The sequence below is a fragment of the Heptranchias perlo genome, chromosome 2, assembly GCF_035084215.1.
Source record: "Heptranchias perlo isolate sHepPer1 chromosome 2, sHepPer1.hap1, whole genome shotgun sequence".
NCBI lineage: Eukaryota > Metazoa > Chordata > Chondrichthyes > Hexanchiformes > Hexanchidae > Heptranchias > Heptranchias perlo.
The window spans coordinates 79,088,650-79,108,940 of NC_090326.1; the positions used below are offsets into that span (position 1 = coordinate 79,088,650).

The following is a 20,291-nucleotide window of genomic DNA, read 5'->3' on the forward strand; positions in this document are numbered from 1 at the left end:
CAGACTGAACATCGGTGAGTAAGTGCTGCTTGATAGCACTTACTATCAATTACTTTTTGGAGTGCAGTAATTGTTCTGTACGGGAACAGGGCATCTATTCTGTGCCTTCAACAGTTCATAAACAGTGATGAGTTGAATGATCAGTTATTGAAATTGGCTGAGGAAGGAATGTTGGCCAGGACATGATGAGGACTCCTTGTTCTTTGAATAGTGCCATGGGATCTGTAACATACATCTGAGTCACTGCAACATGCAAATGGGACCGTGGTTTAATGAGTCATTGTGCCATGTCAACCTGCCTATTTTGAAAGGTTCGTGGTGGGAGAGGAGATCTCTATGTGAAGGGAGTTTGGAAAAATAATCCCATCAGATAATCAGCTCCTTGATAAATTTAACTTGGTCTTTTACAAGTCATGTTAACTTTGCTTTTGAACCACTACACTTTTTTTGAGTATGGCTTCTGGTTGCTTTTGTCTCAGCTTTGCTGCATCTGGCATTGTACAGCAGTTTTTAGATATAATTTTATAATGGTCTCAAAAATCTGCTTCTGTTTCTCCTCTCTCCCTCCACACCATTCAGAATTGGAGCACAATGCCACTTTGTATATGGCACATTATTCTTGGTTGCTCCAAACCAAACAGGTATTTGCATTCTAATAATCACACGTTAGGACTCAAATTTTCATCAGCGAAGGGCTATAAGAATATTGAGATTCTCCGATCTTTATAGAGCTCACAGGACAAAGATAAGTTGAGGAAATATCTATAAACAATCTCCTCTTCCATGGGAAGGATAGATGGTCAAAATGAAATGTCTCAAACTGATTTGAATTGTACTCTTCACTGCTGCTATCCAGCAGGGAGAAAATTCATAAAATATTGTGCATTCAGCTTAATTGATGGCTGTGTCTTGGACCAATAAAAGAATAATTCAAGTGCATCTGTCTATAAAGATACACCTGAAGTGTAATTTTACTAAACATTACTATTTGAAGCTTTCTGGGGAAACAAATTGCTTTTCAGTAACTCTTATTTTGATAACCTATCTTTCAAATAAAATTTATTGAATATTGTATTTGCTTGTTAGTGTCACCAACAGTAACTTCTAAGTTTTTGTCTTAAAATGAATCACTAGTGATATAGTATAGAATAACAAATTACTCTTCAATACAGTAACTGCCACAGATCCTCACAATCTTCATCAAAAGATGTCTGGCTGTTTGTATTGCCTTGTCCTTTTGTTGTTTACCATGTGCTTTTGCAGCCAAGATCTGATGTACCTCTTTAGACTTCACAAGGGAAGAGGTGGTCAATTCAGCTTCACAGCTTGAGACCTGATGTTCTGTATTTTCCTTCCTGACTGGTTTACATCAAAGTACTACCAGAACTGCACTTCTACCGACCGGTATTGCACTGCTGACCAGTCCAATTTTGTTCAGTGCATCTTCATTCAATATTCATGGTGGTTTTTAGTGTTATTAGTGGCCTTCACAGGCATTCTGCATCTGGAGCAAAATCCAGTGCTGCTGCAAGGGCAAGCCAGCCATTTTGTGTCTGTAACAATATGGCTAACTGCAATACCTGAGGCTGGATGCAGTGCCTGAAGCTGGTGGTTCTTAACAACATCAATCCCACTAATTTTAAAGACTCTTTTTAGTTCAGATATTAATATTTGTAATCCAGCAAAGGAACACACACCCTTTCGTTTCTGTTAGAAGGAGACTTGCAAATTACATAGGTATAATTATGAAGGATATGATCTAGGCCCAGTGGAAGGAGGTAGCCTTGGCACTGAGTGCCACCAGCAGCGATCTGTAAGGCTATTCAAAGCTTGAAGACATTCACTAGCCTGTCCAAGGTAATGGGAGGCCCTCAGACCTTGAAGTAATGCACTTAATGAGCATGTTTCTCAGTTGTAACCGTCTCACCCACTTTTGTGGCATACCATCTACAACTAACAATGAGCTGTTCTATAATGCCCATTACATTTTTGCAAGTATACCTTTTTTTAATTTGTTCGTGGGATGTGGGTGTCGCTGGCAAGGCCAGCATTTATTGCCCATCCCTAACTGCCCTTGAGAAGGTGGTGGTGAGCCACTTTTTGAACTGCTGCAATCAGTGTGGTGAAGGTACTCCCACAGTGGTAGGGAGTTCCAGGATTTTGACCCAGCGACGATGAAGGAGCAGCAATATATTTCCAAGTCAGGATGGTGAGTGACTTGGAGGGGAACGTGCAGGGGTGGTGTTGCCATGCACCTGCTGCCCTTGTCCTTCTAGGTGGTAAGGTCGTGGGTTTGGGAGGTTCTGTCGAAGAAGCCTTGGCAAGTTGCTGCAGTGTATCTTGTAGATGGTACACACTGCAGCCACAGTGTGCCGGTGGTGGAGGGAGTGAATGTTTAGGGTGGTAGATGGGGTGCCAAACAAGTGAGCTGCTTTGTCTTGGATGGTGTCGAGCTTCTTGAGTGTTGGAGCTTCACTCATCCAGACAATTGGAGAGTATTCCATCAGGCTCCTGACTTGTGCCTTTGTAGATAGTGGAAAGGGTTTGGGGAGTCAGGAGGTGAGTCACTCTCCACAGAATACCCAGCCTCTGACCTGCTCTTGTAGCCACAGTATTTATATGGCTAGTCCAGTAAAGTTTCTGGTCATTGGTGACCCCCAGGATGGTTGATAGGGGATTCAGCGATGATAATGCCATTGAATGTCAAGGTGAGGTGGTTAGACTCTCTGAGGTGGTCACTGCCTGGCACTTGTGTGGTGCGAATGTTACTTGCCACTTACCAGCCAAAGCGTGGATGTTGTCCAGGTCATGTTGCATGTGGGCATGGACTGCTTCGTTATCTGAGGGGTTACGAGTGGAGCTGAACACTGTGCAATCATCAGCAAACATCCCCACTTCTGATTTTATGATGGAGGGAAGGTCATTGATGAAGTAGCTGAAGATGGTTGGGCCTGGGACACTGCTCTGAGGAACTGCTGCAGCAATGTCCTGGGGCTGAGATGATTGGCCTCCAACAACCGTTACCATCTTCCTTTGTGCTAGTTATGACTCCAGCCACTGGAGAGATTTCCCCCTGATTTCCACTGACTTCAATTTTACTAGGGCTCCTTGATGCCACACTCAGTCAAATCTACCTTGATGTCAAGGGCAGTCACTCTCACCTCACCTCTGGAATTCAGCTCTTTTGTCCATGTTTGCACCAACGCTGTAATGAGGTCTGGTCCTGGCGGAACCCAAACTGAGCATCGGTGAGCAGGTTATTGGTGAGTAAGTGCCACTTGAAAGCACTGTCGATGACCCCTTCCATCACTTTGCTGATGATCGAGAATAGACTGATGGGGCGGTAATTGGCCAAATTGGATTTGTCCTGCTTTTTGTGGACAGAACATACCTGGGGAAATTTCCACTTTGTCGGGCAGATGTCCATGTTGTAGCTGTACTGGACCAGCTTGGCTAGAGGTGCGGCTAGTTCTGGAGCACAAGTCTTCAGCACTACAGCTGAGATATTGTCGGGACCCATAGCCTTTGCTGTATCCAGTGCACTCAGCCATTTCTTGATATCAACTTATTTACTTAAGTAAATGTATAATATTTACTTGGGAAGCGGTGGAAGATTGACATTATATTTAACACAGAATACAGAACAGATACCATTCGGGAAAGGTAACAGAGGGAAAAGACTAATGTGGGCAATAATGGAACCATGGAATAAGAGCAAGAAAGATATTCCTACAGTATAAAGCTACAGGTAGCATGGTGGACTGAGAGGAATATAAAAGCAAGGAAAAGGAGGTTAAGAAACTGCTTAGGAGAGCTAAAGTGGGAAATTAGGTTAGATTAGCACATAATATTGAAAGATATGTGAAGTACGTGTATACGATATATCTATATTTAAAAGCAAATGGCAGGGTCGCTGAGAGATCTTAAAGGTGGCTTGATATCAGGTGAGCGAGGTAGCAAATATTCTAAATTATTTATTCTTCTCCGTATTCACAGAAACCAATGGGCAGATTCCTCAGTGTGAAAGTTGGATTTTTGGGCAGGGGGACAAAGGATTACTGTAAGAAAATGGAATTTCAGATTTGCTGATTTAGCAAATTTTCAGTGCACTTTAAATGTTTGCCTTCTGTTCTGTGCCTTCTTACCTTGTAGACTAATTGCTTATGTGGCATGGTATTAAAAGCTTTGCTGAAAACTAAATGCATCACATTTTCAACAAAATCCATCATTTCAACAAAGAATTCCAGTAAATTTATTACGCAAGAACATACTGCCAACAGCACAGCATTTTCTCAGTACTGCACTGGAGTGCCAGTCTAGATTGTGGGCTGAAAGGAGGGGGAAAAAGCTTGCTTTTTTGTCCTGGAACAATGCCATGGGAGAGCACCTGTATATTAGGGTAAATCTGCCTGTAGCTCTACCAGTGAGACAGCCTCATGGGCAGCAGATGGAGTTGGGGAATTGAGCTTGCAGCTGTGTGCACCAATTTCTTAACATGGCCACTTTTACAACCAGTGATTTTGTTTCCAAAAATGAAGTCATGTTACTAGCACCCTGCTCCAGAAATTCAACTTTCTTATTGGGGAATCTTCCCATTGGTCGCCTCTGTGAATACAAAGGAGAAGAATTAATTAAAATATTTGCTATCTCTTGGTCATTTGATATCAAGCCACCATTCAGTGGCCCTACCATTTCCTTTTAAAAAAAATTATACATGTATCTATACACACACTTTACATTTCTTTCAATATTACGTGCTAAACTAACCTAATTTCTCACTAGCTCTCCTATGAGGTCCTCGGTTCCTATGAATAATTATTTAATTATATTGCTTCACTGGAATGCCTTTGAGAAAGCTCCTAACAGGAAAAGAGGTTCTTTGGCTGGGAACTTGAGTATCTGATGACATCTCCTGCATGAGAAGTGTGCTATCCAGCTTTGGCACAATGAATGAATGTGGTAAAATCGGCAATGTACAATACTTGAAATGTCCTTCCCAGAGATCATGGGTATTCCCAGTATAGATTTGTGCCATGCTTGATGGGCCTCACAAGGAATGCATACAAAAGTGAGAAACACGCTTATGTTTGCCTTCCTCCTGAGACTAGCAAACTTACTCTCATGAACTTCCTTCCTAATAGCACTGTGGGAGAACCGTCACCACACGGACTGCAGCGGTTCAAGAAGGCGGCTCACCACCACCTTCTCGAGGGCAATTAGGGATGGGCAATAAATGCCGGCCTTGCCAGCAACGCCCACATCCCGTGAACGAATAAAAAAAAATGTGCAGCCAGGTACAAGGGATCTGAGTAATTGTATTAGTTGGCAATTTTCCTCAATGCAGCTGGCACCAGTGCTTTTATTGGAGGTTGATTTTGAGTACCAAGTTGGGCCACCTTCCTTTGGTGCAATTCCTGCAGCAGGACCTTTAACTATTTAGTAACAAAGGGAGCAATGTTGTCCACATGTCTCTGCTTGCTATTTGATCAATTTCTCCACTTTTCTCTCCCTAATACAAATCCCCTTATGGTGAGCTGCATTGCTTTAAAGAATCTGCTTCAGCAGACTTTCTGGTCCCCAGCCAAATGTGCCACAGTCCAAGCTGTCTCGGCAAGCTTTACCTGAGTCTGTGACCTATTCAAATTAGGTGGGAGGGATTCGTATCAGAAAATTTGGTCAGCCTCTCCTCCTGCACAGGTGAGCCTGTATGTCGGGCAGGCATATTTTCCATCTTCAGAAACTCATATTTTTCATCTTCAGAAAAATCAGGCTATTGTGTAATAGTACATTGTCCGTTACATGCTATAATGCTCCTGTCATAAAACAGCGCATTCTTTAATTCACCATGAGCACAGCCATAGGATATTCCCTAGTGAAATATTCAAAATGAATGGCTGGCAATTATTTTTTTTTAATTTTTGTTTTTAAACTTGCCAATTTTCCCTTCTCCCCTCTTCTAAAAGACATGACTTTTGTAAGAATACAGCTCCAGGGACATTGGTCACCTTTCGGTACCTCGTGCAAGTTGCTATTATTCATGTGTGAGCCTTGATCGCAAATGCTGACTGGCTGTTTGACTGCATGGGATATTACAGCCATGTCTGATCATGTCCTCATCCAGTATTCACACACATTCATTTCCAGCAATCTGAAAGCTTTGAATCAATATGGAATCCCTTTACTGCCATACCCAAAGCTTGATAGTCTCTTTGCTAAAGTCCAGATATTCATCTCTTTCTGCTCTGTCCTGATTCTTCCATCACATTAAAAGCAATGACTAATCAACAGTCTCAACAAACTCACTTATTTTTGTATTCAACCATGAAAAATAATGAAGTTCGTTTATGTATATTAAGTGCAGCTGTTCCTATGAAACTTTGTTTTTAAATGTTAAAACACTAAATTTAATGATTTACATTTTATTTTTTGTATGTGATCCTTTAAATGTAGGTTGGCAATGCAATCAAAAATACATTACCCTTTGGTGCCCTAAAACCTTCAAAAGATACACCACGATGTATTCAGGTAGAGATAACTCCAACTTCGTCCAGAATATCAAGGAACGCAGTCACCAGTTTATCAATACGAGGGCATCGATGGAAGAGGAATGGTAAGAAAAAGACGAGAGTATGAGCAGAATGGATAGGATTCTTTAGATTTAATCTGCATGAAATAAAGCTTCATAAAAAAACATATTACTTCAAATAAACATTTAATACCTTGCCATGAACCAACTTTCCCCCTGTTGCAAGAAGGGGTGTTTGAAATTTTGGTTGAGGAAGGAAAAAGTTTGATTTCCAAAATAAGGTACTGAATAGCATTGGCTGGAAAATCAAAAAGCAAGTCAATCTGGATTCCTCATCAAATAATTACCAGAAGTCTTTTCGCTTTGAGCCATTGACGTGGACCTGGGAGTCGGTTATTAGGATACCATCTTGAAGAATTTTTTGGAGGGAAGGAAGATGGGCCTGGAAATGGGAGAAAAATGTGGGAATTCTTTCCCTCATTTACATTATAAATACAAAAATCTTATAAATTTAAAATGATTTAAATTAATAATGTATGTGGATTTAAATTACTTTTTGTGAGAAAAGGTCAAAATATGTGTTCTTGTTGGGTTGCATTAAGGGTACGATAGCCCTAGTGGTTATGGTGTTGGAGTAGCAAACCAAAGCTTGAGTTTATAATCACATCATGGCAAGTTTTGAAATTGATTTCAATAAATCTGTTAATTTGTGGGCTAGTACCAGAAAATGACCTTAAAAGCTGTCCATTTATTCTAAAAACCTAACTGGTTCACTAAGACCTTCAGGGAAGGGAACCTGCCACTTCTACTCAATCTGGCCTATATGTGGCTCCAATCCCACACTATGTGATAGACTCTTAATGCCCTAAGAGCAATAAATACTGCCTTGCAGTGTCATCCACGTGCTATGAACAAATATGCAGACAAATAAGCTCCGTACACTGAATTTGAGCTTCAAAATGTTACATCCATTGTTTTTCAACAAGCACGCCATTTGATCCACTTGTTCAGATCATCTTCTGATCCAGGAGCCTTCTAATTTTGCAGTAACAAAATTAATACTAAAAAACCCTTTTAGCCCTTTCATTTATCTGGGTTAATCAAACCTAATTGAGCTGTTGCTTGTTCAGTTTAATCTTTCAGATACACTACAAGATATTGAATTGACACTGAAACAAGAAATTATATTTATGGTAACAAATTTAAATATTTGATTAAGTAATTAACAGGTGATATCTGCACTCCCTAGCAGCCAACTTGAGGGGCTTGGGCTTTGATTACCAGCTGCTCACCCCTCCTGTTGCAGATTGCATGATGTATAGAGGATCTAGATAGCGAAGACATCCAAATAAAGGCAAAGTATGATGATCTGAATTCTGACCTCCCCTAGCTAAGAGTTACCTATCATAGCATAATGTTGCTGTTTCAATATCTAATTTAGTTATAATAATTCAATGCACTTTTGTTAGATAATGTCAGATTTTTATCTGTTTTAAGTGGGGGGGGGGGAGAATATCAACAATATATATTTGCCAGTTGTCAGGATTGATGACCCTTCCCTTTAATGTACTGATTCCAACAGAACCTGATGACTAATAACTTAATTACCTTCCTACCTCAATGAGTGCATTGTACATTTTCTCTTTTTTCTCACAATCAACAGCACATACAAATCAAGATTCAATGAGTTGAGTTTAATATGATACTTCAAAGAGAAGTGGCTCTTAAATGAAACTACTTGATTTATAGGAGCCACTTCCATGTCTCTTCATCTATGCAGAGGAAGATGTACCCAGGTGGAAATTAACTCTTGTTATCAACTAATGTAACTTGTACGTGAGAAAAAACATATAATCTAAGAATGAAAGAACTTGCAATTATATAGCGTCTTTCACAACCTCAGGGTGTCCCAAAGCACTTTACAGCCAATGAAGTACTTTCAAGATGTAGTCCCTGCTGTAATGTAGGAACTGGAGGCTGGTTTAATTTTAATTAGGAAGAATACATTGGGGTTGAAATATTATTTCTCCTTCCTTACTCCATACATCTAATGGTTATTGTGTTATGGTGGAAACAGATTGTTTTTAAATTGAGAGGGGCCAGGGTTGTGTCACCTCCCAGTAACACCAATTGAAAAATATCTGCAAGTACAGTAGGGAGAGTTGTGTGGGAAAATTGTCAGCCTCTCCTGCGTACACAACAACTTGCATTCATATAGCGCCTTTAATGTAGTAAAACGTCCCAAGGTGCTTCATAGGAGTGTTTAACAAACAAAATTTGACACTGAGCCACATAGGAGATATTAGGACAGGTGACCATAAGCTTGGTCAAAAAGGCAGGTTTTAAGGAGCATCTTAAAGGAGGAGAAGTGGAGAAGATTAGGGAGGGAATTCCAGAACTTCGGGCCTTGGCAGCTGAAGGGATGGCTGCCAATGATTAAGGGATTAAAATTGGGGATGCGCAAGAGGCCAGAATTGGATGAGTGCAGAGATCTTGGAGGGTTATAGGTCTGGAGGAGGTAACAGAGATAGGGAGGGGCGAGGCCATGGGTGGATTTGAAAACAAGGATGAGAATGTTAAAATTGAGGCATTGCCAGACTGGGAGCCAATGTAGGTCAGCGAGCACAGGGGTGATGGGTAAATGGGACTTGATGCGAGCTAGGATACGGGCAGCATAGCTTCAGCAAAACAACCTAGAAAGTGTTTTCACGTTTTGGCTATGTGGTCACCCACTATTTTAGAGCCATTGATATGATACAATGGATAATATATTTACAGTGGGATTCCTAGTTCTGGACCTAATTCCATGTACTTCACAGTGCTTAAAGAAATGGGGAAGATTTATGTGAGCCAATGTCTTGTATTGAACAACTCATTGAAGTCTGGGCTGTTTCCAATAAATTGTAAAGAGGATCATACGGTCTCCTGGTTATTTAAGAGAAGGAAGAAATCGGAACCTGGAAATTATAGGCCCATTGATTTAATGTTGGTTGCAGGGAAGTTGTTGAAAGGTATTATGTGGGATGCGATATATGATCCATTAAGAGTTCAATGGTTATTAGGGATTCCTAGTGTGGCTTCACAAGAAACACAGGTCCTCCTCACTCATCTGACTGAAATATTTGAGGAAGTGACCAGAATAGTGGATGATAGCAGTCCCGCTGATATATACCTAGATTTCCTTAATGCATTTCACAAAGTGCTGTATAGAAGTTTGTTGGAAAAGGTGGGATTATAGGACAAATATGTTGGACAGATAACCGGTTAAAATATCGTAGGCAAAAGGTTTGCATTACTGCGAGTCAATCTGTATGGTCTTGGTCACAAATGGAGTACCACAAAGGTTCTGTGTTGGGAACATTGCTGCTCAATATTTTTATTAATGATCTGGTTGAAGTCATCAATAGAACCATTTATAAATTTGTGTAAAGAGCGCAATCAGACAAAAATTGACACCGAGCCAAAGAAGGGGACATCAGATGACTCAAAGCTTGACCAAAGAGAGAGGTTTTAAGGAGGGTCTGAAAGGAGAGAGGTGGAGAGGTTTAGGAAGGGAGTTCCAGAGCTTAGGACCTAGACAGCTGAAGACATGGCCGCCAGTGGCAGGGTGAAGGAAGTGGGGGATGGACAACAGGTCAGATTTGGAAGAACGGAGAGTTCTCGGAGGATTGTAGGGCTGGAGGAGGTTACAGCAATGAGGGGGCGAGGCCGTGAAGGGATTTGAACACTAGGATAAGAATTTTAAAATGAAGGCGTTCAGGGATCGGGAGCCAATGTTGGTCAGCGAGCACAGGGGTGATGAGTCAACCGGACTTGGTGCGAGTTAGGATATGGGCAGCAGAGTTTTGGATGAGCCTAAGTTTATGGAGGGTAGACGTTATGAGGCCAGCCAGCATTGGAGTAGTCGAGTCTGGAGGTAACAAAAGCATGGGTGTGCAGCACGGTCACAGTCACGTAGGATGTTATTTCTGATTTTGATAAGGGCCGTTTCAGTGCTGTGGCAGGGACGGAAGCCCGATTGGAGAGGTTCAAACGTGGAATTGCGGGAAAGATGGGCAGGGTTTTGGGAGGCGATGATACGTTCGAGGACTTGAGAAGAAAGGAAAGTTGGAGATGAGGCAGTAGTTTGCAAGGACAGAGGGGTCAAGGGTGGGTTTTTTGAAGAGGGGGGATGATTATGGCAGATTTGAAAGGGAGGGGGACAGTCCATGAGGAGAGGGAACAGTTTACAATATCAGCTAGCATGGGGACCAGGAAGGGTAGTTGGGTGGTCGGTAGTTATATGTGTAAAGGGTCGAGAGAGCAGGAGGAGGGTCTCGTAGACAAGATGAGCTCAGAGAGTGCATGAGGGGAAATAGGAGAGAAACTAGAGAAAGATGTGGGTTCAGCTTGGTGGGCTAGGGGAAGGGAGGCAGCTGGACAAATGGTGTCAATCTTGGTGACAAAAGTCCATGAGTTCCTCACACTTGTTTGTTGGAGGTGAGGGTGGAGGGGCAGGTGAGAGGGGTTTAAAGAGACTGTTGGTAATGGAGAAAAGAAGCTGAGGGTTATGTTTGCATTCCAGGATGATTCTGGAGTTGTGAACAGTTTTGACAGTGATAGTGCTTGATGTGGTCCAGCCAGCTCTGTCGATGAAAGGCTAAACCAGTCAAATGTCATCAGTGTTCATATCTGTGTTCCTTGGACTTCAGGAATCGAAGATGGGGCCCGTACTAAGGGGAACGACCAGGGTGGGAGAGAATAAGGGTTTTATTGAGGACTAGGGCATCAAAGGTGGAGGCGAGGGTATGATTGAAAAGCTCGGTAGCTGCAAAAGTATTGTGGCGAATGGCGGGCCAAAGGCTTGATAATTGGGAATTTGAAAGTGCTGTTGTAAGTGACTTGGGGGAAGAGTTTTTCTTCCCAGGGGAAGATGCAGAAGGAAATGGGAAGGGAGATGTATGGTGAGGGATACGAGGAACTGATCAGAAATGGACTTAACTATGTTGAGATGATGGGAATAGAGAAGCCACATGAGATGGCAACATCGTGAATATGGGTAGGAGAGTTTATATGGAGGGAGAGGTTAAGGGAGGACATGAGGGCAGTGAACTTAGTGGAGAAAGGGCAAGGTGAGTTGAGATGAAGATTAACATCGCCCATGCAAAGGGAAATGATAAGAATGGGTAGAAATCTGCAGAAAATTGTGGGAATTCGATAGCAATGCTTTGGTGAAATTTATAGGACCATTTCCTGGTTCTAAATGTGGGTTTTGCTTCATTAAACTTACTAACCATATGATGCAATTGAACGTAGACCTTTATTCATATGTACCTATAATGCAAATTCATGATACTGTAATGTGCATTACAGTAGATAATTTGAGCACTGTGCTAATTAGGCTAATAGTAGTCGAAGCATCTATAATTTAAATAGTCATTTTGTGAGTCAAGAAAATATACTTTCACAAAATAGATAATTGGAATCCACTTTCTGGCATTTCCTCTTGGTCTCATGTGAGGATGAGAGTCTTGGCTGTTCTAGTAAGCCTTGGAACATTTTAGTTTGTCATTTTAAAAAAAAATTGCTACAGAACACTAAATATTAAAGCCATTTTTAATGAAAGATATAGTAATAAGTTAAATGACTTTTGAAAATTCTCATTGTTATTGTTGGAAATGCTACCTTTATTAGGGTAGGAGGGAAAAGAGAAGAGAATATTAATTTACCATGTATCTGAGTGCACTTATTTTATATAAAGGTACAACTTCCCTCTCCAGCCTTCTTTGGAAATATGTTAATTAATCTGAGATTAGCTGAAAACCAAACTTGTTTGCCATGTATTTTTTTTCTACTGTTTTTGTGGTGTTCTGTTTTTTTTTGTGTTTCAGCCATTATACATCTTGTCATCTTCAATCCTAGATTTATCTACCAACCATACTGACTCAGTCGAATCTCACAAGCTTCCTTTATCAGACTGTAATGTGACAAATGTGCCAGAAGATAAACATGATAATGGGGAGAGAAGCAAAACACAAACAGAGAATGATGCTCAGCATTATCAGGGTGTACAAGAACCAGCTTCAGATCCTAAGACAGATGGCAAAGAAATCAAGAGACAGAAATCTCTGAGGAAAAAGATGGAGGATGGAGTAAATTCCTCTAGCAGAGTCTAGTACTAGCTGAGTGCTCTATGCTAGCACCCAAAGGTATCTGGGAGTTGGGGGTTAAGAACTGCATATTGCTATATTCTGGAAATCCAAAAAGGGAATCTTCAATTGAATTGATGCTAAATGCAATGCAAGATAATCTTATTAGTAATGTGCCAACTGTGCATGATCCACAATTCTGGCTATTAACAAAGATTGCATGTATCTAAAAACTGCACTGATAACCCTACTTGTCCATTAGAAATTTTGTTTAAAATCAATGCGTGCAATGTGTTAATTACTACTTAAATTGGCTACTGAGTGTTACTCATTAACCTATTGATGTTTCTTGAATAGAATTGCTCACAAAATGAAAGTCTATACCGCCAGCATAAAAACAACACGACGTGCATTCTAAAACTGGAAATCAACAACTAACCATTTGCACAGAAATGTACTCCAGCCTTCTGGGTGGGAAATGTATAACAACCAATGCAACACTCTCTAGCTAAATTTACACTATAAATATCTAGACAATTTAGTTTTATATTTTCTTTTATCAAGAATTATGACTGGCAACACCAGCTTAAACTTGAATAATTGAAGAGGATTGTTGGATTGGAGTGTTCTCACAATACTCTAACCAGTACATATTGGTTTCCCGTAAAATGTACTTCTCAGCCTAAACTGATATGCCACTATAGGTATCTAGGATCACAACTTAAATTATAAAGTCTTTCCTTCCATTATCAATGGTTGCATGAGTGTACTTAGAAAAAAATATGGTTAGTTCATTTTATTTGTAGAAGTAATCAAATGCTCATAACTGAAATGTAATTTTTTAGCCTAAGTCTGCAATGGAGCATCAGTAATAACGATGGAAAATCTTGGGAATTGAGAAAGCATGAAAGTCAGAGAAAGTCAGTCATTGAATGAAGTAAGAATTGTAAATAATTATGATCATGGTCTCTGGAATTGACCAGCCATAGGATTTAGCTTTGACATAGAAATAGGTATGTTCCATAATTGACAATGTTTCTATGTATGCTAGTGTAATGATACTCCTTCATTTTTGAGTGAATGAAACCACACAAAACTGTACAAATTCACTTCACGTTTGCTAAAGAGTCCATATGCCATACACATTCAAGAAAAAAAATTTGCACTTATAAGGTACCTTATGTCTCAAATCCTTTGTGCCGTACACACAATGAATTACTTTGCAATACAGCAACTTATATAGTCAAATGTGGCAGTCATTTTGCATGTAAGGTCTCAATAGTGAGATAAATGACATGTTGACCTGTTTTTGGTATTAGTTCTGGCTCGGGTAAAGGGAGAATTCCTTAATCTTCAAGTAGTGCCATGGGATTCTTAACCTCCAACTGAAATGCTAAAATAAGCAGACGATTTAACATCTCATCCAAAGGATGGCACTCTTAACAAAGCAGCATTCCCTCAGAACTACGCAAGTGTCCACCTAGATTATGTACTTAACCCCACAAACTTCTGACTGATGATGAATGCTACCAATCAAGCTAAGCTGGCGTGATGGTTCTTGCCAATGCTGTATTGATATTTCAGACCAATCAAATTACCTTGGACAATATTCAGGACTCTTTCACCTCTACTAAGAAGCTTTATTACACTCCATTTAAGAGAAATGATGAGTAGTAAAATAGTGATTCTTGTGTTCTCCTATTCCAAAAAATAGATTGTTAATTTAACCCAAGTTTGCAGTCTTGCTATTTAAGGTAAGTTTTTTGATGTAGAATTTAGATAATTGAATTGCAGGTGTCCTCTTTTATTTGTTCCCTGTTGTAGAATGGCATCGGTCTTGGTTGTGATGTGCAGCAGCAAAAGCTAACTTGGGAGGGCAAAGTAAGATTTATCAAGCACTGTTTACCATTGAAGTGCAAGTGATACTACTGAATATTCAATGATACTTTTAATCTTTCTGCATTCAGCACACTTTCCTAGAATTCTAGCTATTTTCACCCAGATGGCTATAACAGTAACCCTTTTAGCACTTGCTCACCTGCAAAAATGAGAAGTCACCACTTAAACTTAGCACTTAAATATGCTTTAATAACTGTTTGTTTCTTTGCTCACATCCTGTCTGATTTACTGTGTCACCCAAATCTGTATGTCAGCTACCTGCATTTTTGTATTAATTTGACTGAAATAAGTATGAGCTAAATCAGTGTACAACTTACTATCCTTAAAATTTATTAGATGAATAAAACAGTTTGATTCAAATTGAGTATAAATGTTACTGTCCATGTATTAGCTTAGTTGTGAATTGCATGTTTCAGTAGTTCATAATCAGTGTAATTGTATAAAGCCGCAGAAATATTTAGTGTCTTAAATATAACTAGAACTTTGTGTATTTTTTCCCAAGCTAAAGAAAGTAAGTCCATGCAGAGGAAATACTGATATAAAGTATTTGATTAAAGTGTGATTAAAGGTGAAGTTTAAAGAGTGGACTGTCTCAGAATTCTTTTACACCTGGTTTTGAAACTAGGTATGAAGACCAAATTGTGAGAAACTACCTTCTGAAGGTAGTTCCACAACTCTTGCTTATAGTGCAGCCAGGTTGTCACCATCACTCTTGCGCTATACAGCAACGAGACCTGGGTGTCCTTGTACACCAGTTGCTGAAAGCGAGCATTCAGGTGCAGCAAGCAGTTAGGAAGGCGAATGGTATGTTGGTCTTCATTGCAAGAGGATTTGAGTATAGGAGCAGTTGTCTTACTGCAGTTATACAGGGCCTTGGTGAGACTACATCTGGAATATTGTGTGCAGTTTTGGTCTCCTTATCTGAGGAAGGATGTCCTTGCCATGGAGGGAGTGCAACGAAGGTTTACCAGACTGATTCCTGGGATGGCAGGACTGACATATGAGGAGAGATTGGGTCGACTAGGCCTACATTCACTAGAGTTTAGAAGAATGAGAGGTGACCTCATCGAAACATTTAAAATTATAACAGGACTAGACAGACTAGATGCAGGGAGGATGTTCCCGACGGCTGGGGAGTCCAGAACCAGGGGTCACAGTCTCAGGATACGGGGTATGCCATTTGGAACCGAGATGAGGAGAAATTTCTTCACTCAGAGGGTGGTGAACCTGTGGAATTCTCTATCATAGAAGGCAGTGGAGGCCAAGTCATTAGATGTATTCAAGAAGGAGATAGATATATTAATGCTAAAGGGATCAAGGGATATGGGGAAAAAGCGATAATAGGATACTGAGTTAGACGATCAGCCATGATCGTTTTGAATGGCAGAGCAGGCCCGAGGGGCCGAATGGCCTACTCTTGCTCCTATTTTCTATTATGTTTCTATGTTTGTGTTCATGTGCAATTGAAACTTCTTTCCAGCTACATAAAAATGGCTGTATAGCTGGTGTACTAATGTGCTAGCTGAACTGGAGCTAATAGAGAATATGAATATGAGGCAAAAAATACTGTGCACCAGCTGTTTCACGTGACGTTGATAAATGCTTTTGTATACAATGTTTTAAAACTTTCTTGCAGGTTTATTTTTTTTAAATGAAGCTCGGCTGGTGCTACCTTAAAGCATAGTAAGAGCATTCAATTTGGCATAAATCCAAAGCTAATTGATGCTTCCTTCTGGAGAGCTTTTCATCCCTGTCCTATGATATCAAATTGAGTATAAATATTACTGTCTGTGTATTAGCTTAGTTGTATGTTGCACATGCTTCAGTAGCTCATAATTGTGTAATTATATTTTCACCCATGTCCTATGATATCAGCTTATCAATTTCTTATTTCATACAATGCCTCCACATTTAATATGGTGCTCTGGAACTCTTAATTTACTGTGCCACAAAGCAATAGCAAGGATTCACATCTAATCCTTACTGTGGCAAGGTGAGAAGCCAAAGGCCATGGGGCTTCTCCACAGGAGGGAGAGAAAAGCAGAAGCATTCCTCTAGAACTGCTGATTTCAGAGTGGTTTTGGAGTCCAGGGAGGGAATGGCTTGCCTGCTCAACCTCCCTTGGAATAGGGAAGCTAATAAGGGAAAAGGTGAGAAAATATCTTCTGCCTTTCAGCCTGAGTCACACCTAGTAATTAAGAAAACTGATATACAAGTTATTGGCCCCGATTTTAACCTAATGCACCCTGTGGGAACGGTTTGGGTTGGACACTCGTTTTACACCCCACTCAATTTTAGTTGAAGTTAAACAAGGTGTAAAACAGATGTCCAACCTGAACCTGTCCTGGTTCCTGCTGGACAGGTTAGGTTAAAAGCGGGGAGATTGCAAGCAATGAGCCTGGAGGTATAAATACTTCATGTTCCAAGTATTTCCCTCCCACATTGATTATTTCCTTTAAAGTAACTCCAACAGTTACATTATTATATCTTTCACATTTTCAGTTTGTTTTTGTAGGAATAAAATATACAGCTGTACTTTTTAAAGCTTTCTCCACTTGTAGAATGAGGAAACTTTTTTAATGAGTTAATCCTTCTACCAGTTAAAAATGTAGAATTGCTTTTATTGCTAGGAAGGAGCAGTGAAGAGATTGGATTAATTTTAATCCAATAAATGTTGGATTTTTCATCTTTGTCATTTTTTTCTAGAAGCAACTGATTTAAAAGCCCAGGAGGATCTTGTGGACATCTCTGAAGTGGATGAAGGATTTAGTTCCACGGCTTCAACCACAAGCATTGTAGTCGGTAGTACAGGCAACAAGATATCTGCTGGGAAAAGTCAATGGAAATTAGGCAGCAAACCTGGCAGAGATAGAGAAATGACAAGCGAGACCTGTCGGGAACACCTTGCTCGTAAACAGTCTCAGAGAGCTGTGAGTGAGAATCTAGAGCTTGTGTCCATGAAAAGACTGACACTGACTAGCAGCCAGTCCCTGCCCAAGGCAGGAAGCCACAGTCTGGCTAACACTGCTACAATCCTCTTCAGTAAATCCTTCGAACAGGTCAGTGGTGTCTTTATTGGAAGCAGTCTAGCCAGTGCCACAAGTAGGAATGTAGCAGAATCCAATAGATACTCAGCTTGCAGCCTTCAGGATGACAGACTTGCACTTGTGTCTGAGCGAGACCCTCAGGCTTCCATCTCACAACACCAGAAGCAACAACGCTCACCCAGTTTTAATGTTCATCTCTCAACAGATATGTAACTTTCCAACATGGACATTAAAGAAAAGTTTGTATTTTTTTGTAGTTGTATAATTGATTTTATTTTGTCAAATGCAAAACTGTATTTTTACAGAGCATAAGTACTGTGTGAAAGACTTCAATTATTTTTACTAATGTGCCTGTAAACAAAGTAATTGAACCACAATGAAAAGAATGGTGCATAACCCTTCATTAACGAGCACTTATTCTTTACTTTTTATTCAAAGACCATCTTTTAAGAAATTAACTTCTATAATAGTGAATAATCCAGCATCATCTCACTTGAAGAAACAGCCTTGTAATATTAGTTTGTTGTGATCTGTATCTTGTTCATTACATGACTGAGAACTTGTTTTGTTGCTTATTTCTACCACATTCAATTGAATTGTATTTTGAGGGGAGAAAAATCACGTGTAAAAGCTGTGCGAGTTCAAGATAATTATGCAAATGTAAGAATTTTGATATGAACTTAGTTGAACTCCACTTGATTTTGTAGCTACCTTGTATCCTGGCTTTAGTCATTTAAGTGGACACAGATATTTGGTCCCTTTTTCAAAGACCTTTTTACAAACAAATGCTGCTTTAAAACATTAAACATGAGTGTTTCTAATTCTCAGATCTCTCCCTAACCATTGCATTGAGGTTGACTGTTAACTTCTGTATCAGAAATTGAAAATGCAAAAATCAGTCCTACTAATGTGGTTCAAGCTGCCATTACAGTGCTTTGTACAGAAATGCTCATTGTAGTGTAATATTTACATACTGTTTTTTAAATATCAATTATTGAAGCTGATTTACAGTTTTAGAAACTACTTCCCAGCTAAAATGTTGAATAAAATCATTTGAGTAAAATAATTTGGTACACGGACTGCAGCGGTTCAAGAAGGCGGCTCACCACCACCTTCTCAAGGGCAATTAGGGATGGGCAATAAATGCCGGCCTTGCCAGCGACGCCCACATCCCGTGAACGAATAAAAAAAAAGAACAAAAATTTCCTTTGTACAAACTGCTGTATATCATTCATTGAGGTTTTTATAATTCATTTCATTTCTCATTATTTTTGTGCTAGACAATATATTGCAGTTACTGAGTAAAGAAAGCCATATTAAAATGGACTTTTAAAGTTTATATATTTTACTGAACCATTAACACTTGCTAGTCGTGTAGTATTCTTTTAGGCAGTTATATTTGTGCAATTTTTAGTACAAAAATGGAATTGATAAGTCATTTTGTAACATAACTCTTATTTGAACTTCCACACATTTTTTTGGTAGGATCACTGGGACTCAGTAAGAGCAGGAAATCAGCTATTCTCCTCTTTCCTCTCCCCTGCCCCCCCTCCCCCACCGCCAATTCTAGTGCCTAGATTAAGATAAGCCAATTTAGTGCAGATCAGGGGTCAAACCTGACACTTTCCTGGTCTGTATGACTTGGTTCCAACAGTACTTTTATCAATTGTAAACAATTTTACAACACCAAGTTATAGTCCAGCAATTTTATTTTAAATTCACAAGCTTTCGGAGATTTTCTCCTTCCTCAGGCAAATGTTTTGTCAACTGAGTCATATGGATGCCTACATGATGCAATAGCATCAGCATTTAAATGATTTAATAAATAATCACTACATATTTTTATTGGATAGATACAGATGAGACATTTAATAGTTGGTTTCAACAGTATTATACTTGGATATTAGTTGATGCCCTATATATTTATATTAACATTCATTTTAAAAAGCTTGAGCAACAATGTTCTACACTTTAAATATTCTAAGAATAATAAATATCTGATGTAGCAGTATTATTCAGATTTATTCCTTAAAGTTTGATGCAATAGTGGGAAGAACTAGTTGAAAAGACCACATGCATTCCATAAAAATTGAATTCATCTAAGTGTACACATTGTGTAACATGTGATTCCATCTTAAATATTTCAGACATGCACTATAAAACAAACAATTAGAGAAACACCTACCCATCAGTTCTCTAAGTGATAGATAATAGGCACACCTGCTTTGGCTGTCTTTCTATATTTTGTAAATTTGTCTTGACTAGAAATGTTTACTTTTGTATTAATACTGGCTTTAAGAATTCAAATGTATTTGTAACCATTTTAATTGTACTGTTTACAATTATTCTAAATTAGTATTCTACATTTTAGAATGAGGGTTGACTGAATAATAACTCTCAATTAAAAATTTTAAAAATCAGCATTGCAGTTATCCAAGTTTTAGACAAATAATATAAATTGGAGAAAGATCTAATAGACCTGATTTGTCAGTTTCACTAAAATGGAAGAATATGTCTTGCTTTCTGTTACATTTTTTGATTGAGAAGTTTAATTTTTTTTTCACATTAGTTGTCTTGTATATCATGGTGGGTACAGCACAGGAGGCAGCCATTTGGCCTGTTGTGCCTGCACCAACTCTTCAAAAGAGCTATCCAATTAGTCCCATTCCCCTGCACTTTCCCCATAGGCCT

The 20,291-nt window shown here is 39.5% G+C and overlaps 1 protein-coding gene across 5 annotated transcripts in view; it reads left to right on the top strand.

Moving 5' to 3' along the window:
• The window catches only part of hycc1 (hyccin PI4KA lipid kinase complex subunit 1), an 82,586-nt gene extending 62,566 nt beyond the window's left edge, over nt 1-20,020 (top strand). For 4 of the 5 annotated variants that reach the window (XM_068003567.1, XM_068003585.1, XM_068003577.1 and 1 more), the window contains exons 12-13: nt 6,451-6,610; nt 17,260-20,020. In XM_068003567.1, coding sequence (XP_067859668.1) covers nt 6,451-6,610; nt 17,260-17,813 — 714 coding nt within the window. In that variant the 3' untranslated portion in view covers nt 17,814-20,020. Of the gene's footprint in view, nt 1-6,450; nt 6,611-12,427; nt 12,715-17,259 lie in introns of all 5 variants that reach the window. The other variant, XM_068003602.1, reaches the window with a different exon arrangement.
• Nucleotides 20,021-20,291: the final 271 nt, after the last annotated feature.